The 18,240-nt window shown below is 40.2% G+C and overlaps 1 protein-coding gene across 1 annotated transcript in view; it reads left to right on the top strand.

Annotated features, from left to right (window-relative positions):
* Positions 1–6,542, top strand: part of LOC149273791 (son of sevenless homolog 1-like) — a 60,924-nt gene extending 54,382 nt beyond the window's left edge. Inside the window, exons 16-22 of the mRNA XM_089506006.1 lie at positions 1,506–1,668; positions 2,543–2,660; positions 3,245–3,417; positions 4,044–4,160; positions 4,637–4,901; positions 5,301–5,419; positions 6,048–6,542. Coding sequence (XP_089362132.1) covers positions 1,506–1,668; positions 2,543–2,660; positions 3,245–3,417; positions 4,044–4,160; positions 4,637–4,901; positions 5,301–5,419; positions 6,048–6,542 — 1,450 coding nt within the window. The remainder of the gene's footprint in view (positions 1–1,505; positions 1,669–2,542; positions 2,661–3,244; positions 3,418–4,043; positions 4,161–4,636; positions 4,902–5,300; positions 5,420–6,047) is intronic.
* Positions 6,543–18,240: the final 11,698 nt, after the last annotated feature.

Raw genomic sequence — 18,240 nt, 5'->3', positions numbered from 1 at the left:
TATATGGGGCAGAGTGGCAAGCTGGGGGTCAGATGTGCATAACCGGGGGCAGTTTGGTAAATAAAAGAAAATATAAACAAGGCTTTTTTCTCAGTTTTTATTAAATATGAAAAATAGTTAACATATGAATTAATATTTACTAATAACTTTGTATTTAAACCTAGTTTGAGAAACACCGTGTTTGGGTTCTTGTAGCTTTTATTATTATGTCAGTAAAATAAAAAGGTGAATAGCGAGAGGCCATTGTGATAAAGAGATGAAAGTGTAAATTGTACGTTTTTTATTACATTATTTTAAATTAAAAAAAAATTGCATTTTTTATCCGATTAATCGATTAATTGAAAAAATAATCGGCCAACTAATCGATTATTAAAATAATCATTAGTTGCAGCCCTAATTTAAAGATACCTATTGTCTTTTTATCTGGATTTTATCACTCTGTTTGCCATCAGCTAGAAACTTCACCCATCAGCATGCTGTGGCTTTTATCAAGTCAGCATGCATACACATACAAATATGGAAAAAGGGAAATAATACATAGTGTGACATCGGCCCTGACCACTTTAAATGGTTGGATATTGGCTTATTATCCAAGAGCTGATTTTTTTTCTTATGCTTTACTGAACAAGTGATAGAGGCTAATACAGTGGGAGAATTTAAACACGGATGGGATAGGCATAAAGTATCTTAGAATAAGACAAGACCAAGGACTGATTGAGGCTGGGATCTGTACATCAGGAAGGGCAGACCGGATGGACAGAATGGTCCTCATCTGCCGTCAACTTCTGTATTTCTCTGTAATTTGAGCTATAGCAAAGCATCAGTGCATACAAACTAAATGACATCCCTGGCTGGTAAAATGCATTAGAATTTATAATATAATATAATAGGGTCTTCAGTAGACATTGATCCTAAGGATTCTGAGTGTTTCCTTTTGATTGATGTATGCTCAGTATTGTTTTTAATGTGTTTAATGTGGTGCTTATAGGAGTTGTGTTGTGACTAGTCCTTCTGACAACTTTTTTTCTGTAGCGTATTTTCCCAAGCCAAAGCTTAGCACCTTCAAATAGCATGGCCACCAGATTTTCAAATAGCATGGCCACCAGATTTTCAAATTGTATGGCCACCAGATTTTCCATTTAGCGTTTATTTAGTGCAAAGCCTTAGTGATTCTTGATCTTCTTTATGTAAAGTAATGAAACATTTTTTATCTTTCCCTAAAGGATCTCTTATCTAACTTGTACTCGGGCAGCTAATTACAACCTTTAATTCTGGTTGCTTGTGAGGTCCAAATTGTTCAGATTTCTTCCATACAATATCCCTAACATAATTGTGAAAGGTGACCAAATGGGTTCCACTTGAAAGTGCATGTAATCATATCTCAGCTGTTCAGTTACATGAAATTTAACTACTACTTTAAATAAGGATGGTTGTAAATATTGCCCAACTCGTAATGCCTGGTTTTCGTCATAAATCAGTATGTTTTTCCACATTCTCTGTTTCAGGTGTATTGTAGAAACCGAAAACCTAGAAGAAAGAGTGGTGGTTGTGAGTCGGATCATTGAAATACTCCAGGTCTTTCAAGAGTTAAACAACTTTAATGGTGTACTTGAAGTTGTAAGTGCGATGAACTCATCACCCATTTACAGACTGGATAACACCTTTGAAGTAAGTGATAAAGTTGACTTAGAAGTGTAAAAAATTCCAGTATACCCTACCACACCCATCCACTTTTCTAGAACTGATCACTCTCATGTGGTTAATTCCCTAGGTAATGTTACTTTTGGGCATGATAGATAATAAAGTAACTATGCATTATTATTATAAAAAGTTTTTTTATAGAATTCTAGTCGTTTAAATGGTATCTCCTGCGTTTCAAGGGGGAATCCTTCCATTATACACTGTAACAGGGAGCACATTCCATTTCCAACTACAAGAATTGTTTCAGTAATAGAGTGGAAAAAGAAAAATGCCTACTGAGTGGCCTTTGACTGTCAAACAATGTAATAAACGGCCTCTCCATTGTGCTCAAAGGCCACTCTGCTCTTGATTGTTCCTTGAAGCTAGCTTGAGTATCCATCCGAGTATTACGTTTAGGTATAAGCTTAGAAGAGGAGGAACAGAGAGCAGAAAAATAGAAGAGTAAAGAGTGTAAGGCATTAGTGAAACGGCTTAAATGGAGAGTTGGAATAAAGATGAGAAGACAGATCAAGGAGAATTGAAATTAACAGGTTTAGGCTACTGGTAGTTCTTCACCTGTAGACCGTAGTCATCTCCCATGATACTTGGCGTGCCATGGGTGAGAAACATAGGAGTTTGTCATGAAACTTCTGGCGAACAATCTATTGGCTGTCCTCTTTAGGTAAATTAAGCCTCGTTGACTAGTTCAGATTTTTAACTGGTACAGAATGGTTTGGCTAATGGGGCTCCACTTTTAAAATGGTGAAATGTGTTTTAATAAGTCCTGTATGGCTCTCGTTTATGCCCTGTATCAAATGCACCCTAAAAGTATCTTGTTCAATATTCTTTTTTTTTTGTCCAGCAAGTCCAGAGCCGCCAAAGGAAAATTTTAGAAGAAGCTCATGAACTGAGCGAAGATCATCAGAAGAAATATTTGGCTAAACTCAGGTCCATTAATCCACCATGTGTGCCTTTCTGCGGTAGGTGCAGTGCAATGTATGCGTTTTATGGACTAACTTGTAAGGGAAATGTTTCCGTTCAGCAGTCACACATATAGTTGTCAGCTGCAATGTTAAATAGCGCATGGACTAAAAGGACTAGAATTCCCATTAGCCGTAATTATACCTGGTATATTGTCTTATTTAGGCCTTCATCGCTCATGGACCATCTGATTACCAGTGTTTGTCAGTTCTTTTATTACATTAAGCATTGTCACTGAACAAATAGGAAAGGTCGTCTGTTACATGAGATCAATTTCATGATAGGTTAGAAATAATGGAGTGTGGTTTTGAGAATCATATAAATGCACTTCGCTGATGTTAAGTGCTTTTAATGGTAACGTGAAGAAAAAAAAAAGATTTAAAGGAGGTCGGCTTGATAAAAAAAAATAAAAAAAAAATGGACTGGTACTGTTTACCCATTGTACAATGCTACAGATTATGGCGCCATATACATTATTATACCATGAAAGGCTCCTTGCAGTGCTTTTGAATGCGTATTCTGGTTGCTGCAAGGAGTATTCACATACAGTTCTTTTGGCTGATAAATCTTGTTTTTATCCTAGGAATTTATTTGACAAATATTTTAAAAACAGAAGAAGGCAACCCTGATTTTCTGAAAAGACATGGGAAAGAACTAGTGAACTTCAGCAAGAGGAGGAAAGTGGCGGAAATCACTGGCGAGATCCAGCAGTACCAGAATCAACCTTATTGCTTACAAGTTGAACCTGATATCCGAGTAAGTCGAGCAATGGTATAGTTTCTCAAAGAAACTAAACTCAACTAAATGCTTATGTATGTGAGATGCACACCGGAAAAAAAAGGTTTAAAATGCTTATAGTTGCTTGCAAAGTGTCTTGCGTTAGCCAAAGGGTCTTTAAAAATGCTATGAGAAATTAAGTCATTTGAAGAACCGTTTCTTTCTTTGAAAACTCCTACAAGGATTCTGGCCAGTCCTCTTATAATGGAAGTGCAGCCCATTCCTACTATATATTCTTTATATGATAGATAGAAAGCCAGCCCAGTCTGACAGAAACCCAAATCTGTCCTCCCTTGAGTCTCTTGTAAGCTTCTACTGTCTTGTATGGCTTTGGTAATAGTTCTGAAAACATTACCCCGATGTTTTAGGCTAGAAAACTATTTCAGGTAGGTTTTTACCGATGTGTGATGAGGCCTCTGGGTTATGCCTGGTCCCTCACAATGTTTCCCTGTATGAGCACCATGGCTGCAACAGCCAAGAAGTCATTCTCCAAGCCCTAAGGGATTGCCTTAGTTGCCTTTGTTATAATCAAATCCTCCAGCTCTAGCATCTACTCCATTCATAATAAACTCTGTCATTTTTGTTGTGGTTGTTTGTTGTTTTAGAGATTCTTTGAAAATCTGAACCCAATGGGAAACACTGCAGAAAAGGAGTTTGAAGATTATTTGTTTAAAAAGTCTTTGGAAATAGAGCCACGAAATGCAAAGACGCTGCCCAGATTTGTAAGTAGCTATTGAAGTCTGTGTGTTGGGGTTCAGCAGCCGCATAATAAGTCTCTTTTGTAGCTAGTCGTAACCATCACGGCATTTGGTGGAGAGACCGATAGTGTTACTGAACACAATTTTTAGCGTTTTTTACATTAGTAAGATGATATGTTTGAAAGAATGGTTGTGCCGCTGTTGGCTAGCCTCTACAGCCTGTTGGTGCTTCGACGGAGAATTGTCACTTTAAAAATAAATGAAATATAATTTCTCTGTAGATAAGTTACCACCACCCAATGCAAAAAACTTTGTTCTATGTGGACACTGTGGATATGTAGGGTATAAAAGTGTGAGGACGTTCAACTAGTACTCTCAAAGTATAATGCAATGCTTTTAGATTAGTTAATTGTTACCCCTTTGGGATGATCTTCTGTAGTCTTATTATGTTATTCTGTGCATTAGGTTAACATGTACAATGTATTTTTTTTTCTTGGCAGCCAAAAAAGTACACTTATTCGCTTAAGTCTCCTGGTGTGCGTCCATCCAACCCCAGGCCGGGTACAATGCGACACCCAACACCTTTACAACAAGAGCCAAGGAAAATCAGTTACAGCCGCATCCCCGAAAGCGAAATTGATTGTGCAGCATCTGCTCCAAACTCTCCTCGGACCCCCCTGACGCCACCTCCTCCATCTGCAGCAACCAGCACCACCGACGTGTGCAGTGTCTTTGATTCCGACCTCTCCAGTCCCTTTCACTCTCGTATGTACACAATGTAGCCAAGAAGGAAGAAGTTATAAATTGTTCCAAAAAAAATAATAATTAAAAACAATGCAACAATGTACATTTCATCTATAGCTCTGCATGATTGTCACTGTTATCTTTTTAAATGTAATATGGTGTCTTAAAAAGCACCATTTGCACACTGCAGCTTACCCAACATTGATGGCGGCCCAAATAGTATTTAGTTGCACGACCCCAGTCTTCTGTATGGTAACATTTGATTTTTCATGATACATTTAGCTCTTTTGAATTATCCATTTGCAGTTATTACTTCTATACAAATGCATACATTGTTCAGTCATGTATAAGGATTGTTATAGTTCAGTAAATAGCTCATTTGCTTACATGTGATTCCAATGTCTTGAAAATGTTCCGTAGGCTCTGCTTCAATATCTTCTATAAGCTTTATTAAGAACTCTGAAGAGATGCAAGTTCCTCCACCTGTTCCACCTCGAAGACGGCCGGAGTCTGCTCCAACTGAGTCATCACCATCAAAAGTAAGTCAAGGGTTTTCTTGCCTTTCATCCACCTTCATTTTTATAAGGTGGAATAAAAACCTTAATTAAAGGTCTACACTAATAATATTTTTATTGCTTAAGTAAAATATATTTAATTCTCTGCATTAAATCCCTTAATCATTAGCAATACAAATTAGGCAAACTGGACTATGAGCAGATCTGGATTTGCCGGTTAAAATTAATATGGGCCATTTAATATGGGCCAAGCTGTTGCCCATTATGATAAGGTTAAGCAACTATAAACTTGAATTCAGTTCTGTTATGAAAGAAAAAAAAAATCTCTTGGTTTATTCTTTCTGGTCTCCACTTTGATTACCTTTGTGTATAGCTTTAATACCTATGTATATAGACCAGTTGTTGCCTTGTATGTTACCCTTTTAAAACCAGGTTGTCAAGAAAATGGGCTGCAAAGATAGTGGACTGGGTTCTTACCCATTCCAGTTTTACATGTGATAGGATTTGGCATTGGTTTAGGTTAATTTAGTCTTATAATTTAAAAAAATGTGTGGTATGCATGTGAAATCTCATCAGGGCCATAAAATGTTTTATTAATATACAGGAAATCTATTGATGGTTCTAATTTCTTGTTGTTTTGTGTGCGTTTCAGATGATGTCTAAACATTTGGACAGCCCTCCTGCAATTCCACCTCGTCAACCCACATCTAAGGTTTACTCTCCAAGGTACCAGATGTCCGATCGCCTATCAGTCTCTGATCCACCAGATAGCCCCCCACTTTTACCACCACGAGAACCAGTGCGTACACCAGATGTCTTTTCCAGCTCTCCATTACACCTTCAACCTCCTCCCCTGGGTCGGAAAGGTGAACATCACAATACCTTCTTCCCATACAGCCCATCACCATTTACCCCACCTCCTCCACAGACTCCATCCCCTCACGGGACAAGAAAACATCTGCCATCTCCCCCCTTAATAGCTCAAGATATCGAACTCTCTTCCACCACTGGGCCTCCTGTCCCACCCAGACAAAGCACTTCTCAGCCAATCCCAAAGCTGCCACCAAAAACTTACAAAAGGGAGCCTCCACATCCATCCATTCACAGAGATGGCCCTCCCCTCTTGGAAAACACAAACTCGTTGTAATACAAACAGTGTATTGTAAACACTAAGAAAGAAAGAAAGAAAGAAAGAGAAAAAAAAGCAAACAAAAAAACTTGACTTTGGAAGCAAAACAGTCATGAAAAGATAAACTGTATACTGAAAAGAATGCAATGAATATAAACTGAATTAAAGAGATAAAAAGGGACAACATGTTTTATTCCAGTTCCTGTGAGATGACAATTACACCGCAAAATACAAATAAAAGACTATTGATCGTGCAGTACTATGTAATTTGTCAAGGAGGTAGTGGAGATGTTTACCATTTCACCTCTGGCGAGGCCGTTTAAAGACAGGGAGTTTGAAAAGAGAATGTTATGCACTTTTTGTGTGTGTTTGCGTACATACACACACAAATGAAAGGTTGTAGCCATACATTTTCCTCTGCTTTATGCCAGTTTGGGTTCCCCAGATGTCAAACGGGCTTTGAACCTTGACACTTGAAGGATTAAAGTGATTTGTGTCATATCGTGTGTGGGACTGTAGTGAAGATCTGTAGTACCTAACTTTATAAAGGTAAAGTGCTGTATTGCAGTTCAGTTTACAAACGTTCCATGGATATTTTCGTACCTGCTTCACCGTTTTTTTTCCTTTTTACATAAAAATGATGGTGCCAGTTACATTTGGGGGAGAAAGGAATCTTGCTAGAAAGAATGCATAGTTACTTTTTTTTTTTTGCCTTGAGACAGATGATTGTCCAATCATTAAAGAGCCAGTGAACGAGCAATTAAGAAAAATTCACATACAAAAGTCAGGTTTTCACTGTTACCTTAAACGTTTGAGTTAAAAAAATAGATAAACTTATGCACTGCTGATTCCAAAGGCAGCATAAGAACGATATTGTGCGTTCGCCATGTCTGATCCTCGCTTGTAACAGTGAGGATTTGATAGTGTGGATGGACATGGCTGCCGCCGTTACTAATGGCGAGAGAAACTAGGCAGTTATATAAGTAATATTTGCTAAGTGGTTTTCTTAAGTGTTAAAAATAACATTTACTGGCTCTTTAGGGCAAAGCTTTGTGGGGCGTTTTCTGTGTTCTTTTGTATTATAAAAAAAAAAATGCTGGTTTTGGATATTTTGTGTTTTGCCACTCATTCAGTAATGATCATACTAGGACATACAGTTATATAATAACAGCTATTGGTCCACTTATCCACTTGAGAGATATCCAAGCAATTAATACAGAAAAATGTGCCAAGATATCAAGTGTCCACGATCGTGTTTGTTTCTTTCTTCTACGGATTGCATAATATTGTGAAAGTATAAAGACTTAAGTCTACTGCACACATCATCTACCCTAATCCTGCTGAATTGTCATTCTTCTGTTCCTTCTAGAATGGGCATAGTTAGCAAGAGGCCCTCTTAAAGATGCTGCATTCATTTTAAATGTGCTAGTCACAAATTGTGATAAATAGCTCAAACGGATTAGGCTTCTCGCTCAATGTTTCTCCCAACAAACTTGCAACAAAATTAGACGGTGACGTGCTGCCGGAACAGATATCCCCTCCAAGAACAAGCAGAGACGCAGGGCGTTCACTTGACTGTTGTACAGCAAATTATATCCAAAGAAATCCAATGTTTTAATCTTTATTAGTCTTCACAAAAGAAGGTCTTTGCATAATCATATTAGCCTCAAAGTATGAAATTGTAGCCCAAATGATTGGGTTTTATGTTTTTGAGGACCCTGTGTAATTTATATTTCCATACACAGGAAGCAAGAAATTGTCCCAACATTTGTGAATACGTTTCTAAAGTAAAACATGGGTGTCAAACTCTAGTCTGTAAATACAAACCACGATAGCACTTGGTGCATGTCTAAACCCTCAAACCAAACGTAGTAGGTCCAACCTCTGGTCCTCAGGGCTGCATTATTAAGCATCTCCTTCCCTCAGCAACCCTCACAATGCATAGATTAATTTTAATTAAGATTAATCTTGATACTAATTGATCTGTCAAGCTATTAAACTGACCTGTGTGTATCGATGCATGGAAGTACTGGAACTGTGAAATTATAGGTGCTTGTGAGGACCACTAGTCTCATACACAATACTTGTAATTGTCCAAGTGTAAAGTTGTCTATTAGATGTGCATTCGGATTTGTACAAATTCATTTTGGAAGTATCTCTGTAAAGGAGGGATGGACCCTCAATGAAACAAACTTAAACGAAGCAAAGAGCTCTGAATCTTCTGCGAAAGATCGGAGACACCGGGACAGCCTCTCCTCGTTCCGCCAATTGGGGAGAAAGTGTGCCTGGAGCATACGTGCTTTCGCGGAAGTTCACCAGGAGAAGTGGACAAAGAAAGAAGACAGAAGAACAAGAAGATACAAGTGAAGAAACAGAGCTGCATGGCAAGGAAACATGGGTGCAGATGATAGGGAGACTTTCAGAGAATGAATGAGTGTGAGTGATAATTTAATTTCCGAAATAAAATATGTCCGAAAACAAATAGACCAAAAACGAAATATTCATGCAAATCGTTTTTGGTCCATTTTTGTGGGCGCATACGTTTTAAAAGCTCATACATGCACAAAATTGTATCTCAGATTTTCTCATCCTAATTGTCTTGATATATGCATATCCCTTATGAATTACTTTTTTCCTCTTGCGCTCTTTTCAAAAGTTAGACATGTTTTAAACATTTCCCTAAGGTGCCTGTGATAGTAGCTTTACAGAGAAGAACTGCAGGGTTACAGTGCTGGTAGAGTCCAGGAAGTGTGTGAGAATTTACTACATGGGCTGACAGAGGGATCCCAGTCTTTACCCCAAAATATACACTTGGCCGGGCTATATCTCCGATGGATATCAAAGTTGCAGAATAAAAATCTAGGTATTTAGATGGCCCTCTATCAATCAATAAATAACTTAAAAATGACCTCAAGAAAAGTTAAAAACTACAAAAAGTGGTAGTAATTTAGAATAACTTGGAAGTCAATATGGATAATACAATGCTTATAATTATGGACAATGTCAAATTTAGATGAGTTGTCCTAGTAGAACGGCAATTCAATTAGCAAAAATTGGGCTAGACTTCTTAGTTCCAATGAAGGGTAATGTTCAGGGGCGTAACTAGAAGCCTCAGGGCCCCGGTGCGAGAATCTGTTAAGGCCCCCCCCAACCCAATCTACCCTCCTCTCACACCATCTACCCCCTCTCCCCCCCCCTTCTCAGGCGACCCTATCCCTACCCCCTTCTATCTACATTTTTTTTTTGTTATTTCCTTTTATTCGCCAACCTGCCCCCCCCCAGTTATGCACATCTGCCCCAGGCTTGCCACTCTGCCCCCTGATATGCCTTTTAACCCCCTATATGCCTCTCTGCCTCCAGAAATGCCTTATACCCCTATACGCCACTCTGGTTAAAAGGCATATAATGGGACAGAGTGGCATATAAGTGGGTATAAGGCATTTCTGGAGGCAGAGTAGCATATAGGGGGTTAAAAGGCATTTATAGAGACAGTGGTATATAGGGGTTAAAAGGCATTTATAGAGGCAGAGTGGTATATAGGGGTTAAAAGGCATTTCTGGAGACAGAGTGGCATAAAGGGGGTTAAAAGGCATATCATGGGGCACTCTGCCTCCAAAAAAGCCTTATGCCCCCCTATATGCCACTCTGCCTCCCCGATATGCTTTATACCCTCCTATATGCCACTCTGCCCCATGATATGCCTTTTAATCCCCTATATGCCACTCTGCCTCCAGATATGCCTTTTGACCCCCTATATGTCACTCTGCATCCAGAAATGCCTTATACCCCTATATGCCTCTCTGGCATATAGGGGGTTAAAAGGCATATCATGGGACAAGTGGCATATAGGGGGGTATAAGGCATTTCTGGAGGCAGAGTGGCATATAGGGGGACACACTTACATACACACACATGCCGATTTCTTTTGTTTTTAACAAATACAAAAAAATATACAGTTTGTACAAAAAATACATTAGTTTACTGACCTTCTACTTCTCTTCACTTCCGTCCTCTGGTAGCTGCACACTGTTCTCTATGCTGACGGGAAGTCACCGACCCGACATCCGGTGCTCCAGCAGTCTGAGTGCGAGGGGGCGGAGCTTTCACCCCTCACGCTGCTCCCATCACTATGCGGCCATCAGATTGCTGGGAATGTAATCTAAACGGCCGATGCGTGCTAATGCCGCCGGCCGGAGCTACTTTAACACTTTTTTTTTAATGTAATATGGCAAGCCGGACCAGCCCCTGCACACAAATCAAGGTTCATAAAGACATGGTTTGAAGAGCCTTGTGTGGTGAAACTTGAGTGGCCTGGACAGAGCCCTGAGTTTAAACCCATAGAACAAATTTGGGATGGCTTGGAATGCTGATTTGCGAGCCAGGCTACCTTGTGTATCCTAGAAGAGAAGAGGCAGTTGTACAGTAGCTGGGGTGGGGGACTCCATATTAATGCCCAAGGTCTTAGAATGGAATGTCCAACAAGCTCATATTGGTGTGATGGTCATATCATATACCGTATTTTTTGCTCTATAAGACGCACCTGCTGATAAGACGCACCTAGATTTTAGAGGAGAAAAAAAAGGAAAAAATATTTTGAGCTAAAAAATAGGCTATAAAAAAAGGACATCATCCTCCCGTCATGCCTGCACAGAAAAAAGCTGGTCAGACATGATGGGAAGTGTAGTTGGACTACAAGCGCCGTACTGCGCATGCGCCGGCGCCATACGTGACACGGCGCTTGCGTCAAATCCCCCCGTCCTCTCCATCCAGTCCGCCCTTAGCCGTCGCAACGGACCAGAGAAGAGGAGAGGCGGCGACAGAGGCGGTGGTCTCCAGATGAAGACCTCCCCTGGACGGCGAAGCGAGACAGAGACTGTCCGGGACACTTTTGGTGAGTACCGTATTGGCTCGGATATAGGCCGCCCCCGTATATAGGCCGCACCCTAAAAGTTTGGTGCTTTTTTAAAGAAAAAGTTTTTTTCTTTAAAAAAGCACCAAAAAACATACTGCCACTCTGCCCCCCCCGCCCCCCGAGATATGCTACCACTGTCCTCCCTCCCCGAGATACGCTGCCACTGTCCTCCCTCCCCGAGATATGCTGCCACTGTCCTCCCTCCCCGAGATACGCTGCCACTGTCCTCCCTCCCCGAGATACGCTGCCACTGTCCTCCCTCCCCGAGATATGCTGCCACTGTCCTCCCTCCCCGAGATATGCTACCACTGTCCTCCCTCCCCGAGATACGCTGCCACTGTCCTCCCTCCCCGAGATATGCTACCACTGTCCTCCCTCCCCGAGATACGCTGCCACTGTCCCCCTCTGCCCCCCCCTCCCCAACTTACCGGAGCAGACTCCCGGGTGTCTTGCGGGGCCGGCGGGGGACATCTACGCAATACAACTTCCGGTGCGGCACATCCGGCACTGGAAGTTGTATTGCGTAGACGTCCCCCGCCGACCCCGCAAGACACCCGGGAGTCTGCTCCGGTAAGTCCGCGGGGGGTGCAGAGGTAAAACGCATCCGCACGATGCGCTTAGACAACCTCCCGTGCCGGCACCCCCCCCCGTGGTAAGTGCTGGCAGGGGAGGCTGTCTGAGCGTATCGGGGAGTAGGATGCAGGTCCCCTGCACCGCTGCGGGGGATCTGTATCCTAACCCCGCTGCCTGCCCGGCGCCCGGGACTGCATGTCCCGGGCGTCGGGCGCTAGACCCCGAATATAGGCCGCACCCCCACTTTAAAGTCTTAAAGTGGGGGAAAAAAGTGCGGCCTATATTCGAGCCAATACGGTATATCGTTGCCCCCCCCCCTCCCTGCCTGCATCTTCGCTCCATAAGACGCGGCTGATTTTTCATCCTACTTTGGGAGGAAAAAAACTGCGTCTTATGGAGCGAAAAATACGGTATATTATAGTATTTAAAATTAGATGCATGTCATCTTGTAGCTCTGTGTATTGTTGTGTCCCCAGGTTTAGCGGGAAAGCTGATTTTTAACCAAAGCACGAAAGAGGAAGATAGAGTGAACACAAACAAATCCCCCAAAAATCTAAATCTTAAGTACTTAAAGAGTAAATGTAGGAATACAAACATGACATTTTTAGTCAAGAAAGATCTGTGCCTTTATCAAATATTTTGAAGCCAGAAATACCAAGAGTAGACTCTTTCACTTTTTAAAGAGCTGTTTTATTGTTCTTTATCGCACTGCCAGCACCATATTCCATATTCCAAATGATATCCCAGACAATTAAATCAACAGGCTTAGAACAATGATTATTTAAATATTTCTATTTGGGCAATAATAATGTGCAAGTGATAAAATCGTCAGAGGCCATACTGCACAAAGGTTTATTTTAAACATTACCAACATCAATGATCGTGATTGCAGGTTGAAGGTTATAAAATGGACCTGTTGCTTCAAAAAGACTCAAAACGATAAAACTATAATTTTATTGTAGGTAAATTCTATTAATAATAATGTCTTAAAGTATAGCTACCAACCAAACACATGTAGATGACCAGTCCTGCCTAGGCCTATTGTCTTTTGATTCTTGCAAAATCATTGCCCTACATTTTTCACTGCTGCTCCCAACTGGGCTGTACAGCCAGCTACAGTGCCCATGATGGCATAGATACAGATTTATTGTAAAATGTTTTCCATAGGCTACAAATATAATTATTATTATCATCTTTTATTTACCAAGCAGTAACATATTACACAGTGCTGTACAATTTAAAGATGGGGTAGTTAACAAATAAATAACAAAGGAACACACATACAAATACAACATGAGTCAAGGACCCTGCCCATGAGCTTGCCATCTAGCTGTATGGTACTTTTATACAAAGATCCTGGTGGGCTTCTGATGGCCCCACCCATGAGCTTACGGTCTAAAAGAAATGATATGGGCAAAATCTATTTTTGGTGAAAATTCACTAACATAATTCCCAGTTTTGTGTTTTCCATAATGCCACCTTGTCAGTTAATATGAACAATCATTTCAGTTGTAGGTTCCTGTGGACTGGAACATTTCATTGATTACTATAGTGTTAAGTACAAGACCCACATTGTGGATCTTTGCTTTTTTTTGTAGGGCAAACAAACATTTTCTACCTTCTTTCTCCCTGTAGTATGTGGGATGTATAACTGTTAGGTGAGATTATACTTCCCACATACCGCAGGGAGCGGCACTTTACATGTGCTGGTCAGTAACATGGGAAATGTTCATGAAACTATGGCTGATGTGCTCAACCTACAGCTCAATGGGTTTTTAATACTACCTGTATCTGGTTTTCCCCTCCGATAACTTGTCTATATATATACCGTATTGGCTCGGATATAGGCCGCCCCCGTATATAGGCCGCACCCTAAAAGTTTGGTGCTTTTTTAAAGAAAAAGTTTTTTTCTTTAAAAAAGCACCAAAAAAACATGCTGCCACTCTGCCCCCCCCCCGAGATATGCTGCCACTGTCCTCCTCCCTCCCCGAGATATGCTGCCACTGTCCTCCTCTGCCCCCCGACTTACCGGAGCTGACTCCCGGGTGTCTTGCGAGGCCGGCGGGGGACATCTACGCAATACGCGTATACAACTTCCGGTGCCGGATGTGCCGGCACCGGAAGTTGTATACGCGTATTGCGTAGATGTCCCCCGCCGGCCCCGCAAGACACCCGGGAGTCTGCTCCGGTAAGTCAGGCGGGGGGCCAGAGGTAAAACGCATCGTGCGGTTAGACAACCTCCCGTGCCGGCACCCCCCCCCCCGTGGGAAGTGCTGGCAGGGGAGGCTGTCTGAGCGTATCGGGGAGTAGGATGCAGGTCCCCTGCACCGCTGCGGGGGATCTGTATCCTAACCCCGCTGCCTGTCGGGCGCTAGACCCCGAATATAGGCCGCACCCCCACTTTAAAGACTTAAAGTGGGGGGAAAAAGTGCAGCCTATATCCGAGCCAATACGGTATATATATATGTATTATATATATACAAAAATAAGTAAATAGAACAAACCTATAAGGGTACTGTGGTTACAGGGAGTGTAAGAGAGATTATACTATACTATATATCAGGAACATGGAAAGATTATATGTTAAAGAAATTTTACCATTTAATGCCAGATCTGCTGTTTAAACTGGATGTTTATGAACTGTACAAGCCGTGTGACTGATAAACAGAATTTAGTATTTAGGATTTGTGCCCTGGTATTATTAATTTTAAATATTTTCACATTGGAGAAATAGTTTCTTATTAAATAGGAAAAACTAAAAATAATATTTTATAGTTGCAATAAATACGATTATGTTAATTTAAATACAATTTTGCTGTTTTAGACAAGAATATTTTAATGTAAGATGTTAACCCATAACATGAAAAAAAGATGTGACTAATTTAGCCCTTAGTATATATGGTACATTGTAAAACATATGCTTTTCACAAGTTAAAGAAAACAATTAATGCCCTTACGAGCTCTTAAATGAAAACCCCTATATGCATCACTAAAAAGTTCAGCATAAGACTCTGATTCATACCGGGGTAATTCCATATAAAGAATTACCCACAGATCCTTGCTTGATGATGAATAGTTTTTGATATGTCACAAACAACATATTACAAAAACAAAAAGCTAAGTAATTATTGTCAAAAAGATTAAAACTTAACTTTTAATTAATCACAAAAGAAAAGGATTCCTACATCAGGGTTGTTTCATATAGCTAACTAATAAAATATAAGACTATGCATAGTAGTCAAAATGTAACACCTAAAGCATCAGATTACTAAGAGATTAAGTGAAGACATTAAATCAATTGGATTTTAATTGCAGTTAGTTCAACCTTATAATAAAATAAGAAAAATTCCCTGTAGCACACCTAAAACACCAAAAATGATGTTTTGGTGTTCAAAAAAAATGGGACTGGTCAAGCCATTTCTCATCAAAAATTACAGAGAGAGAACCCTGTAATGAAATCCCCCGTCTATCAGAGGGTAGAATCCCCTGGTAAAGAATCGTCTATCTATGATGGTGGAGCACAAGTTAACTTACCCAGCCTTCTTATAAACCTTTATAGGTATTATAATTTATAAGCATATAAAGAACAACAATAAGTGTATCCTCATTTTTCTGAAATGCTGCCATCTTTGGTTCTATATCAAATGTTGACCAGGCAACTGCAAGCCCTAGTGGCTATATGTAGAAAAGGCCCTTTGGTAGTGGCCTGGAATGTTCAAATCAGGGCAATTGCTCCCCTGCCGAGAAGTTAGAAAAACAACACTTTCCACTAGAGCTGTTTTTGATATTCAGGGGAACGTTTCACCTACCTCTACTGATGCAAATGACTAGCTAAAATGCAATAGGTTTCCCTAGTTTTCTTTCTTTCTCTCTCTCTCTCTCTCTCTCTCTCTCTCATTTTCATTCTTCAAGCATTTTCATTCTTTGTTCATCAACCAGTGTAAGCGCTCACAATGCCCTTTTTACTTCATAGAAACATAGGAGTTACAATGACAGTGCAATGGTCTTTGTAACCTACACTATTGGTTGTAATGGGTGCATCATGTAGTTTACACACAGGTTCATGCTAAGGTCTTCATGTTGTATGTGCCTATGTACATATATACTCACATTTTATATGGCTGACTAAAGTTGACGAACAAGATATCCAACTTTGATGGGTAAAACAGGTGATTCATGATTAGCATCACAGATCAATTTAGGGTGATCTACAAGTCATATCTTATGTTTGGGAGATCTCCCTAACTTGTAGGAAGAACTGTGTAACTGTATACCAATTTTGAGAATGGATAATTCTCTCCTGGGTATCTCTAAACCCTTACAAAGCTCCAGTCTGAACGCAGATATCTATCACACAGCAGTTCCTCGGTCAAGCTCGTTGATCAGGGCAGAATGTGCTCTGAAGATGTCTTGTCTTGTTGGTGACTGGTCTATTGATGACTTTTCACTTGTTTTCTCTTTGTTTTCTACTCCACATGACCTAAAATCTCAGAATACAGGAAAGACACAAATCGGTTTTAATTAATCAAACTTTCATGGTAATTCATTTAAATGTGTGTAAATTTAATTTAGTTTTCTAATTTAAACTGATGGATTGTTTAAACTCAGTAGCTCTAGAAATAGACCCCTCAAACTTTTCAGGCTAAAATAGAATTTAATACAAGGGGTATCCTCAAGCACTAGGACTTAGGGCAGTCCTTAAGCACCACTAAAGAGGTGAGAAAATATTGTACATTTTATGGGTTATGCGGTGTAAGTGAAACCATCGTGCGAACAACAACACATGACACATTGCACCGTATGATGATTTATTCAACAAAAGTAAAGCCAAAATGGAGAAGCCATGTGTGAAAAACTAAGTACACCCTTACTGCTTCCATAGAAATTAAGATGCTAAGTAGCAGACAAGTGCTGCTCACCAAATGCCCTTGGTTAATTGATCACCAGCAAGTTTGACCACCTCTATAAAAGTCAAAGTTTTAGCAGTTTTAACACAATGCCAAGGAGGAAAGACATCAGTGATCTTAGAGAAGCAATCGTTGCTGCCTATCAATCTGGGAAGGGTTATAAGTGTAAAATGTAAAGTCCATTATTCTACAGTAAGAAAGATTATTCAAAAGTGGAAAACATTCAAGACAGTTGCCAATCTTCTTAGAAGTGGATGTCTCAGCAAATTGACCCCAAGATCAGACTGTGCAATTCTCAAGAGTTACATCAGAGATACTAAAGCCCTCAGCATGTTTACTGTTAAAGTTCATGACAGTACAATTTTAATAAGACTGAACAAGTATATTTTTTGGAAGGGTTGCCAGGAGAAAGCATCTTCTCTCTAAAAAGGACATGGCAGCACAGCTTAGGTTTGCAAAGTTACATCAAAACAAACCACAAGACTTCTGGAACAATGTCCTTTGGACAGACAAGACCAAAGTAGAGATGTCTTGCCATAATGCACAGAGCCACCACGCATCATATCAACACAAATACCTCATATCAACTGTCAAGCACGGTGGTAAATGGGGTAAAGAATTTGCAGCCACAGGACCTGAGAACCTTGCAGTCATTGAGGTGACCATGAACTCCTCTGTATACCAAACTATTCAAAGGAGTCAAATGTGAGCCCATCTGCCCAATAGCTAAAGCTAGGCTGGAATTTGGTCATGCAACAGGACAATGATCCCAATAACATGAGCAAATCTACAACAGAATGGCTGAAAAAGAAAATAATCATGGTGTTGCAATGGCCCAGTCAAAGTCCAGACCTCAACTCAATTATAATGCTGTGGTGGGACCTTAAGAGAGCTGTGCATAAACACATGCTTGCAAAGCTCAATGAACTGAAGCAATGTTTTAAAGAAGAATGGGCCAAAATTCCTCCACAAAGATGTGATAGACTGATAAAGCAATATAGAAAATGATTACTTTTTGCTGCTAAAGGTGGTCCTACAACCTATTGAATCATAAGGTGTGGTTAGTTTTTCACAGATGGCTTCTCCATTTTGGCTTTATTTTTGTTGAATAAATCATGACACGGTGCAATGTATCATGTGTTGTTCAACTGAGCTTGTATTTAGCTAATTTTTAAACCTGTTAAGGAACAGATGATTGTAATTATGTCCTGAAATGTAAAACCATAGAATTCAAAGAGGGTGTACTTTCACACAACTCTCTCTGTCTGGGTTTTTCTCTATAAACAGAATTGAGATTCCATAGGAAGTATATCATGGAGATAAT

This window comes from Sceloporus occidentalis, unplaced genomic scaffold (genome assembly GCF_023333645.1).
Source record: "Sceloporus occidentalis isolate IW3139 unplaced genomic scaffold, rSceOcc1.0.p SCAF_360, whole genome shotgun sequence".
In the NCBI taxonomy this organism is placed as follows: Eukaryota; Metazoa; Chordata; class Lepidosauria; order Squamata; family Phrynosomatidae; genus Sceloporus; species Sceloporus occidentalis.
This window is presented reverse-complemented; position numbering and strand designations above follow the sequence as displayed.